Raw genomic sequence first — 11646 nt, 5'->3', positions numbered from 1 at the left:
ACACATATATATACCAATCCACACACATATATATACCAATCCACACACATATATACCAATCCACACACATATATACCAATCCACACACATATATACCAATCCACACACACACCAATCCACACATATAGCAATCCACTCTCACTTAATGCTTTCCTACCTTTCATTTCTTCTTTCAGCTTCTTTTCCTCTTCTTCAGTTCTTCTGTCTTCTCTGTCTTCTTCCGGGTCAGAGGGCACGGACAGCGGTGGGCGCGGCTTCAGTGCTGTGCGCCGGGATCTTACAACAAACCCCGGCGCACAGCAGCTGTTGCCGGGCAGATCACAAGGGAGCGGTATCGGAGGTCTTTAACAGACCTCCGGCTCCCTTGAGTGATTTTAAGCCGGGTTGAACCCGGCTTAAAATCACTCAAGGGAACCGGAGGTCTGTTAAAGACCTCCGATACCGCTCCCTTGCGAGCCTGCTCCTCCAGCGGCGGACATTACTGTCCGTCTCTGGAGGGGTGCCGGGTGCCGCAAGTTGGCACCCCCTGATGAGCGGCACCCGGTGCGGACCGCCCCCCACCGCCGCCCCCTGGAGTGTGGCGCCCTGTGCGGTCGCACACCCCAAAGGTCGGCCCTGCTCTAAGGGGCCGGGAAGCCCCACCAGGGCCGGCCTTAGGGGTCTGCGGCCGCACAGGGTTGAGATTAAAACATCGGGGTTTTTTTTTTCAACTTTATTTAACATCCTCCATGTTAAATAAAGTTAAAAAAACTTTATTTAACAAGGAGGATGTTAAATAAAGTTTAAAAAACCCCGATGTTTTAATCTCAACCCTGTGCGGCCGCAGACCCGTAAGGCCGGCCTTGATGGGGACTTTCCGGCCCCTTAGAGTGGCGGACCCGGTCGCAGTTGCGGCGGGCTTAAGGGGCAGGTGCCCCTTATGCCCTGCGTTAACGCGATCGTAGGTAGGGTAGGGGCCTGGAGCTGCAGCTCCATCAGCCCCTAAGTCAATGCGGCCCTGCCGTGGCCCGGCCCACCGGGCAAATGCCCGGTGTGCCCGATGGCCAGTCCGGGCCTGCCTGAGGGAAATTGTGAAATGTTGTCTTTTATTTAAGGCTAGCGTTCATATGAAGCCATTTATCATCACATAGTTTGGCTCCTTTTTAAATCATAAAGAGATCTCACTCAAATGGCCCTGATCAAAAGTTTACATAGCATTAAATGTTTGGCCTTGTTACAGACACACAAGGTGATACACACAGGTTAAAACAGCAAATAAAGATTAATTCCTCACCTGTGACTTTTTAAATTGCAATTAGTGTCTGTGTATAAATAGTCAATGAGTGTGTTAGCTCTCTCACGTGGATGCACTGAGCAGGCTAAATACTGAACCATGGGGAGCAGAAAAGACCTGGGTAACAAGGTAATAGAACATGACATAAAAAGATATCCAAAGCCTTGAGAATGCCAGTCAGTACTGTTCAATTACTTATTAAGAAGTGGGAAATTCAGGGATCTCTTGATACCAAGCCAAGGTCAGGCAGACCAAGAAAGATTTCAGCCACAAACTGCCAGAAGAATTGTTCGGGACACAAAGAAAAACCCACAGGTAACCTCAGGAGAAACACAGCCTGCTCTGGGAAAAGACGGTGGGGTTCCTTCAAGGCGTGCATTACGAAGATACTTGAAGAAAAATGAGCTGCATGGTTGAGTTACCACAAAAAAGTATTTACTGCGCCAATGCCGCAAAAACAAAATATGCCGACAACACCTTGACACAACTCACAGCTTTTGCCACTGTAATTAATTTGGATTGACAAGACCAAAATAGAGCTTTATGATCACAATCATAAGTGCTGTGGTGTCTGGAGATACAAGGTCTATAGTGAAAAGAATACCATCCCCACTGTGAAGCATGGTGGTGGCTCACTGATGTTTTGGGGGTCTGTGAGCTCTAAGGACACAGGGAATCTTGTTACAATTAATGACAAGGTGAATGCAGCATGTTATCAGAAAATATTGGCAGACAATTTGCTTTCTTCTGGATAAAAGCTGCACATGGGACGCTCTTGGACTTTCCAGCATGACAATGACCCTAACCACAAGGCCAAGTTGACCCTCCAATGGTTACAGCAGAAAAAGGTGAAGGTCCTGGATCGTCCATCACAGTCTCCTGGGGAGATGTCAAACGTGCGATTCATGCAAGACAACCAAAGACTTTGCAAGACCTCGAGACCTTTTGCCATGAAGAATGGGCAGCTACACCACCTGCAAGAATTTGGGGCCTCATAGACAACTATTACAAAATACTGCACGCTGTCATTGATACTAAAGGAGGCAATACACAGTATTAAGAACTTAATATTTTCTTTGTGGCCATGTTTTTGGCAACAAAGCACAATGTATACTTAATGCATAATTGACAAGTCTACTTTAACATCTGGGAAGAGTAAGTGTTAATAGTTTTTTAGGTTATTTCTTCTGTGATTAAATACATACAGTAAAAATACAACATGTGGATTTAATAAGAGTAGGAAACACAAAATTGGTTCACAAAAACATAAAATTCAAATGTCCAAAGCAAATAGAAATAATGTATTTACAAACCATAGGAAAGTATAGATAAAATAAAGTTAAAACAAATAAGTGGAGCTTGGGTATTGCAGGATGCACCATTCATAGTCTATTGAGGGATTGTCTTGTTTGAAGAATTGGTCAAAAGAGACAACACAAAGTGTGAAACATTCAGTATTATTTGATAGCTATTAATTAATATAAAATCAGCTCCATAAAAAATAATGAAATATTTACTCTCTGACCAGTCATTCAAGACACATATTTTGCTTTACCCCAAATGTTCAACACATACTTCTTTTTTTAAAATCTATTATTACTAATTATTACTAGTGGTTATTTGCCTGTTACCACCAGCACATTTTTTTTTTAAAGTTCCTTAATGGAAAATGTTTACCACCAAACACTTGCTTTTTTTTTTTTTTTTTTAAATTAAACTACTGAAGTAACCCTGCCCTGACCATAAGCATCCCCTCCAGGATCTATCTACAACCATTTACGCGCTACATGCATATGGATAAACTCTCTAAAACCCACCCTCATGTTACTATTACGAAATATCTATTTATTTTTGGTAACTGCATGCAAAAGCAATGCATCTTTTTGTTTTTGGTTGTCATTTATAAAGAGATGTTTTGAGTATAGTGCACACACGGATTCCACTCCCTGATACTGTATATAAAATACCACATTTATAAATATAAAGATCTGTAAAAATAAGTCTTTACCAGTTCTGGCTGCCCCAAGCTCTCGGCAACAGGGAGATATAAAGCTTATAAACATTTAATTGCATATATACGCACGGCCTGTGCAATGTCCCAAACACCCAAACCGGGTCTAAGCACAATGTGCTCTCACGTTTAGTCACCAGCTTGGGAATGGCTTATGAAAAGTGCACCGTAGGAGCCATTCTTTAATCCAGTAACCAGACTGGTTGTTCTGCATGTTACATACTCATGTCAGAAGTCTTAGTACCTAATATTTTACTGCAACAAAAACACAGCCGTACAGCCAGAAAATTGTAACAGAAATTAGAGTTGAAATGCTTAGGGTTTACAAATGGCTGCCTGATTGCAGGACGGGAAGAAAGCAGGAGAAAGAAGGAATCCGGTGTCCGTTCCCCTAGTAGTGGAATATTTTGATCTGATCGTTGTCATCCAGACGTAGTTGTAGACGTCCTGTAGTGTGGAGTCTGCTTGTATTGGGCAGATTGGGTCTGGAGAACAAGTCAAGGAAAACAGCAGAGGTACACTTCATGATCTAATCAAGTCAGAATTATCCCTCGAGCACAATGCAATCAGTGAAATAGGATAATATATATATATATATATATATATATATATATATATATATTTAAACTTGGAGACTGTTACTATTCTGTACATTGCACCTGAGTTCTCTATATCTCATTTCACCAAAGCTGTGGGAACTGTGAAAGTCTGAACACACCAAAATCAGTCCTTTTTATAAAGAGCAATTCTGGAACTAAATTTGAAGTAATCAAACAGAAAACTGTTAGTTGTCATGGTGATTACTCCATGCAGGTACCGTACGAGATCTACATTCTTACAAAAACAGCAAAGTGAGTTCAGTAACACATTCATAGCAGAAAGAGAGGCGGAAGCATCAGCTTCATTTCAAAATGCTTCATTATTACTCATTAATGCTGTACGTCTATGTGGAGTGCAGGGCTCATATTGGATATTGCCGCTGAATACCAACCAAGATGACACCGCTTTATGGATGACTTAAGATCTTTCTTATTGAGTCTTTACAAGGCGGAAATTTACCCATTAATGTTTGAGATGGGTTTTTTTTATCTTATTTTATATCACACATATTGTTTAAGTATACACACATACAGTTGCACTGTTGGATCAGCAACCCTTTTTTTGGCTTTATAAGACTTGCCTTCACTTGGCATCCCCCCACATACATTAATAGAAATAGAACTAAACATGCTTTTCTTGTCCTAAAAAATAACGGCACTACCAATCATCTCCAAAACAAACTCTTTACACACATTTCAGCCTCCACACATTAACACAGTGTCACAATCGACAGCTACCACGGACACAGTGTGCTCCCCAGGTTAGGATACACTTTGGGATCATTCCTGAAGTTTTTCAGATAATTCTTGTTGTTTTTCAAAGTGGCCTGCATCGTATGATTGTCTACTTGTGGTATAGGAACTCTGCAAAGGGAGAAAGCAATTTAAAACCAGGGTCAATCAAGCAAAACTGTGATCTCATCAGTAAAATCAGAACCTTTTAGTAGCTAACAGCTCTCAATCAATGCTGAAAAGCTCCCTGCGTCCCATTTATTTCGATTACTGTAGCGTTTGTTTGGCTAAAAGATGGTTGCATACTTACGCAAGTGGATCATATCCTAAATTAGTCACAGTTTGGGGTGGGTCAATGATAGTCGATGATCCACCTAGTAATAAAAAAATGACAATTAAATCAAAACGATACCAATACTTATATTTAAAACTGAACTGTAATGTGTCATTTATTCCAATAGGCACAATTTACATTAATCAATCGATGAAGAAAATATATTATTATAATTTAAGGTTTTTTTTAGAAGCAATCCTGATTGACAACTTAATTTTTTCATGTTCAAGTAATTTAAAACCATGCACAAATTTAATAAAAATGTATGGATTAGTCAACATACAGAAACATAAATTCTGAGGCAAATAAGAACCACTCAGATAACCTAATGTGCCTGTTTTTTCTTGCGCTGAAGACTTGAACCTTAACCAGTCCTTGGTTTTGCCTCAAAGCTAGGCCAACAAGCTCAATAGCATAGAAACTTCCAGGCACGCGACGTATTCATCTCATAGGACATAGGATAAAACGGCACAGCAGAGCCAGGCAATGCCTGTACAAAATACACCTTCAAAAAATTGCCTCACCTGGGAAATACTTCTGCAATTTCTTCACAAAGAGCGCTTCCACGGACCGAGCGGCTGAGGTTGAAGATGAGGGAAGACTTGAGTGGACTTGGCTGTTCCATGCCCATTGATAAGGTGGCACAATGCCAGGTGGAGCAGCGGGTCTGTTCAGAGACGTGTAGGTAGAGAGCGGAATACCTCCAAATACAGGAGGCTGGGCGCGAAGAGAAGAACCATAGGCATGGGGTCCAAGCGACCCTAGAACATTGTTCAGCTGCAAAGTAACGCTTTGCAGGGACTCCACCAAACTCTGCACTTTCTGTGAATGTCCAGACGGTGATGAAAGACTCTCATCTACAGAGACAAGAACACCGTCACAAAAAACAAATATATATTGTTTGCATCTGAAGCGCAGATAAATTTGCCATGGTAATTAATGATTTTTACTTTTGATTATACTTCTCTTTCATAATCAAATCAAGATGGGTCTGTTTACAAAGGCTTGCTATTGCAGAACATCTGTAAGGCAAATATAAAATCTACTAAATCTAATATCTAGTAATACAAAAATGTACTTAAATATGTCTATTAAAAAAAAGTTAGTAGTGTGTCTTTGATGTTGTTTTAAAAGCTCAATGTATTTTACAAATGGGGAGATGCACCCCCCCCAACAAAAGTAAGTTTCAGGATTAGAACACAGTGTTGAGGAAATGAGAGGAAGAACTACTTAAATTGTCCTTCTGATAACTGGACTTTTTGATTAAGCTCCATAAGAAACACGGATTTTCTCAACAAATGGTCACCCAATGGTTCACTAAGACTGAATCAACCCACTTATAGGAAACAGAACTGAGAAGAGAGATTTGGGGTCTCACATCTTGGGGAGTCATTGCTGGATATACTGCTGGTGTCTTCTGTGTCGCTGATGTCAAATGTCACTACTTTCCTATTTCTGGATCTTTTCGAAGTAGCGTCCCCAGACATCTGATGAGAAACAGACCAAAAGGGGTTGGCACATACACATACACCCTCTGTGGTGGCAACATGCTTTTATTGATGCCCTAGCTGTCACAAAAATAATGGTGACATTAAATTTTAATTTATACAGCGCCAGAGTATTCTTAACGCCATTATAATAACGTGAAAACAAACAATAAGATCAATATATCTTTTGACAATACAATAACAGCACATTAAGACATACTGGTGTAGACGGATTAGAGGACCCTGCTCTTGCAAGGTTACAGTCCATTAGAGGTTTCAGCCTCTTGACCTTCCCCAAGCTCAATAATAAATTCATTTCACTTAAGTGCTGGATATATGTTTGATGGGTATGAGATTTGGGATATTCTGTAAGATCGATGTCTTCCTGACATTCTCTATTCTGTTACAATTGGGACAAACATACTTGTCTGTTTGGTACCTTTTCCCCCCCAGACTGCTTTTAATACAAAGTTTTAGAAGTACAGTTGATCTCCCGTGTCTCAGTGAAGGGGATACTAGACTATCTCCCCATTAATTAGTAGATACAAAGGAGTAAAGTTAGAATTCTCACCTGTGGTGTAGTATAACTTGGAAAAAGTGTTATACCCTACCCTCCATATGACCCAAATGGGACTCAAAATACACAAATTTCTTAAATACAATTTGTCAGTATTATAATTACACGGGATAGATATCTTGCAGAACATGTGAAATAATATATATACCCTCCGTCATCATTCCTTGAACTCTGCCCCCCAATAACAGAAATAATTGAATGGGTAGGGTCAGACACCATACCAGCTTCAGTTCTAGAAAGTTGTGTCTATCATCATACCTCCTCAAGAAGGGAATTCTCAAGCTCCTGGAGGCATTGCTCCTTTTCTTGCAGCAAAACCTGCCCCTTCTCCATGTTACTGCAGATTTCATCCAGACTGCGTGCTTCCTGCAAGCGGAGAATTGAGATAATTAGATGCAGATCCCGATAATGAAGAAGTTGGGACATGAAAAATGTATAGATGGTATCATGACAAAACAAACAAAAAAAAAAACAGATCTAGAGAGAAAAGTTGCACAAGGATGTCTTTAAACGCTGCTTCTCAGGTAGAAAATATTTGATAGCGTTTGGCAGGGAAAAAAAATGATGTCATAAGCATGATTATAGGCTTTGTGCTTGCTGCGCCTATAGGAATGACACAATCTGTATCTACGCTACAACATTACTAAACATCTGAAAATGTTACTGTGCTCCTGAATCCGTTTATTAGAAGCGTAGTAACATTTTCTAATGCAGGGACTTTTAAATGCCAGGAGTGTGTTCTCAAAGCATGGCATTCATTAAAACAGTAAAATGAGGATGTGATGAAGCGAAATTAAACATTTTATCACATTGAATTAAGCCATATGTTTTTCTTCTTTCCTTTCTGTGCATGCGCCTGTCCATTTTCCTCTACCTGCAGCTTAACAGGCCAATATGCCAAGGGTACCAGAGCCAGGGGGCCTGCAGCGTGTTTCTCCTAGGAACACCCGGTAGGGAAAGAGGACTCCGGAAGGGGCCATTATACAATTTTTTATCTTTAAATGCAGAGAGATGCGCTCGGCTGAAAACTGATCACAAAATGAAGGAATGGCAGCTTGTTTAGGTCTCATTTTATGACTTTACAGACTAATCAGCTCATTTTAGCACAGACAAACAATAGGGCATCTTACACATGTAAATATACAGTGGAACCAGTAGAAGTTGTATGAGCAATTGCACTGTATGGGATAGGCACGTAGAACTATAGAACCTACATGAATGCTAACGAACATACAACGCCATGGCCTGCATGCACACGTGGACAATGAATTCACTGCTTGTAGATGGCGATTATATTTCTCCTCACATTGGAAAGCACGTCAGGGTCACTTGCTACTACTCTTACCTCTTCCATGTTCCTCTTTATCCCTTCCAGCACTTGTGATCTCTCTGGATCCTCCGTCTCATGCATGTCATGACGCCATTGCTGCTTGGCTTCCCGAAGCACCGTCTGCCTCCTGCATATGGAGCGTGTCTGCAGCTGTAAAAACTCCTTAGCTTTTTGTATAGACGAGCCTTGGGAGGAGATGTAATGACGCACGCTGTGGAGAGGAGATCGCAGGGCAGAAAAAAAAACAAAAAACACACAAAAACTGATTACTGATAATGTTTAGTGTACCTGGGACTAGTTTCTCCCACAACAAAATGTCCTTTGCTCACTAAAGGGAAGCTAAACTTTGACGCGTGTAAGAGAATTTGTATGAATTTATCAGTCATAAATCTTGGAGAAGGATAAGCAGTCTTTTGGTGGCACAGTGTTCTTTTCCCTGTGATATGAGAAGTAGGCTTAATAAATGATGAATGGAGAGCACTTACTTGTCCAACGGGATAACATCAACGTGATTCTTTAAAGAGGTCCAGGCGTGTTTGGCCGACTCTCTGTGCTGTATGGAGCAGACGGTGATAGATATAAAAATCATGGTTCTGTAGTTATAGATAAAATGTATAATCTAATACTGAGAGCTGTAATTGGAGACATAAGGACTTTTAAAAGTAATGTTTGGCCAGTAAATAAATACAAAAATAAAAACCCCTAAGGAATACTAGTCTTGTATTGAGCCTTGCGTCCCAAGCAGAAAACAACATAAGTAACTTTGGCAAGATGATGTGCGACAAGCCCAGAGGCTGCCGTAATACTCACAGGAGCTGGGGTCGAGTGCACGTGGTTACCAGACTGTGCAAGATCTTCTAGCCGAAGTTCAGACTCCACTCTCGACATCCCCTCTTTGCTCAGATCCAAGCGCTTCTTGCTTATCTCCTCCTCCAAGTTGCTGCAGTGAAAGACAGAATTGTTGGTTTAGGTAGTCAATGTATTGCTATAATTTAAGGCCTGGGAGCAAAAAAAAAAAATTATATTATTTTGCATTCCTGCATCTAGAATATTCAGCTATATTAAATGTCTCAATGCTGCAGGACTCCGAAGGATTACCTGGCTAATTTCTGGAGCTGGGCATACCGACTCTGCAAAAGTTCCACATGTTCGTTCAGATCGGATTTACGTCTTTGGGTGTCCTGCAACTCCCCCTGTGATTGCTGAACCAGTTCAGACAGACGTTTTTGCTCTCTCTCTATATTTTCCTTCATCTTCAGTTCCTACAAACAATATTAAATTGATGTGTAAAAAAATGGTGGTCAAAAGATACATAGCAAGCAAGGCTGTCTGCTAAAAATGAGTAATTATGTCTTACTGCTAATCTTCTTTCTAGTTGTTTTTCTAATTCATCAAGTTTTTCTCTCCTCTTTTTCAGGATCTCCTCCTGCAGCAAAAGGATGGAATGGCAGTATTTGACATCACTGTATCTCCAGATAACCACTCACTGCATACAGCTGATGATATAAAAGTCGCATAGGCAATGTGTAACTCTCACGTCTCTGCTTACCTGCGAGTCTATTTGGGCTGTCTTCAGCAATAGCTGTTTCTTTATGATCGCCTGGTTTTGCTCCATTTCCAGAAGTATGCTTTCCTGAAGAGTTTAAGGATATCAATATAAGAAAGAGCAGTACATTTATGTGTATTTTGGCTGTAATCAGGTGTGCAACTATATAAAATATATAATCAGTGTGTCACCTTCTCCTGGTAGCTGCGTTGTCGCTCCTCCTGTCTCTTTTCAAATGCCTGGCGCTGGATCTCCAGCTCCTTTTCGTGAAGCAGCGTCATCCTTCCCAGCTCCTCCTGCAGCTTCTCCATCATTTTAAACCTCTGAGTTTGTTCCTGAAATGGGTTATAATACAAACCGTATTTTTTTTAAAAACTGATCTTAAAGTTTTTTGTTCGTTTGTTTTTATTTTTTTTTTTAACATGGGCTATCTAAACAACCTGTAACCAAAATCTGGGCATATCTCTGCTCTTACCTCATCCTCAAACTGGAGCCGCATATTCTCCAGCTCCTGATTATGTTCCTCTTTCAGTCGCTCCAGCTTCCTCTCGTGCTCTCTCTGCACTTCCTGGCGCTTTTCCTGCAGAAGATCGCTCATCTGTGCAATAGATGACGTTTAGCAGTTACAACAAAATACACAAAGAAGAGGTTTTCCAAAGGCTAAATATTTCAAAATATTATAAAGGTTGGGCAACGATGCCTTTATTGATAGACAAAATCTGATAAAAACTTGCAGGTCCACTAAGCAGATTCTGTGTCCTAGATAAGAGACAACACATCCGCATTAGCTGGGTAATACTCTAGTTCGATCATAAGACTAGGTTTTTGGTTTTTTTAGAAAAAAAAAAAAATCTTGAAAAAACAACCTTGTTGTATAATCAAGGTCATCTAGCATTCAGACCTCCAATCCGCATCGCCCTTCTTCCGATATATCACTTTTGTCGCCTTCTATAGCCCATTCAAAAACTTGCCAGACTGAACCGAAAGCCAACATGCGGACGCACGTAGGCGCAGGTCTCGTGAACCCATCACTAAGGAGCGATCTTCACAAAGTGTTTCCTACACGATACAGCGTGATCTCCCACAGTTCCGCTTATTGGTCTGTACTCCTCTTCAAAAGTTGTGGAGAGGACATGGTTCAAATAGAGGCAAATCTTTGTGGGCTACATTTCAGATGATTCTCAGGCAGCATTATGTTTGCTGAGCATCATGGGAGATGTTGTGCTAAATATGTGCTACTCATCTCCGAGACACTGACTGATGAGTAGGTAAGAATACAAGAGTTTGTACACATGAAATACGGATTAAATTACCACCTCGCTTTTCTACCCCCAGTCCTAACCCCCAACACTACTGTATATAAATTTGTGTATGAGCAAGTGTCTGATGTTCTATGGCAAAAAAAGGTCTTTTCTTTTTTTTCCTTTTCTTTCAATTAGATCCTAAGTTTGTGGGGTCGTGTTATAATCGCAGACCTATATGCAATTCTGGTTATTTTTTTCTGTCCAGGGACAATAACTCTAGTTACCTCTTTCTCATAGTCCAGCACCTGAGACATTTTCTTGTGTGCAAGGTGGGGTTCGTGTGCGGCCAGAAAATCCTCTCTCTGTAACTTTGGTTGAGTGGAATCTTGAAGGCCAAGCAATGTCTATGGGAAGAAGAGAGATGCGCCATCAAGGGTGGGGTTAGCCATGGGGTGCAAATGGCAAAGATTCTGAGAAACAGTAGAGTGACCCAGAGACCTGGGAAAGCAGTGC

General features: G+C 40.9%; 1 protein-coding gene across 1 annotated transcript in view; it reads right to left on the bottom strand.

Moving 5' to 3' along the window:
- Positions 1-3524: 3524 nt before the first annotated feature.
- The window catches only part of CEP164 (centrosomal protein 164), a 25198-nt gene continuing 17076 nt past the window's right edge, over positions 3525-11646 (bottom strand). Inside the window, exons 16-30 of the mRNA XM_053451626.1 lie at positions 11418-11537; positions 10365-10487; positions 10081-10224; positions 9893-9976; positions 9701-9769; positions 9442-9605; positions 9154-9283; positions 8829-8896; positions 8359-8554; positions 7272-7379; positions 6328-6436; positions 5474-5806; positions 4926-4989; positions 4655-4747; positions 3525-3769 (exon numbers count right to left, since the gene is read on the bottom strand). Coding sequence (XP_053307601.1) covers positions 3676-3769; positions 4655-4747; positions 4926-4989; positions 5474-5806; positions 6328-6436; positions 7272-7379; positions 8359-8554; positions 8829-8896; positions 9154-9283; positions 9442-9605; positions 9701-9769; positions 9893-9976; positions 10081-10224; positions 10365-10487; positions 11418-11537 — 1899 coding nt within the window. The 3' untranslated portion in view covers positions 3525-3675. The remainder of the gene's footprint in view (positions 3770-4654; positions 4748-4925; positions 4990-5473; positions 5807-6327; positions 6437-7271; positions 7380-8358; positions 8555-8828; positions 8897-9153; positions 9284-9441; positions 9606-9700; positions 9770-9892; positions 9977-10080; positions 10225-10364; positions 10488-11417; positions 11538-11646) is intronic.

The sequence above is a fragment of the Spea bombifrons genome, chromosome 12, assembly GCF_027358695.1.
Source record: "Spea bombifrons isolate aSpeBom1 chromosome 12, aSpeBom1.2.pri, whole genome shotgun sequence".
In the NCBI taxonomy this organism is placed as follows: Eukaryota; Metazoa; Chordata; class Amphibia; order Anura; family Pelobatidae; genus Spea; species Spea bombifrons.
Note: the sequence above shows the minus strand (reverse complement) of the source record. Positions and strands in the feature narration are given on the sequence as shown.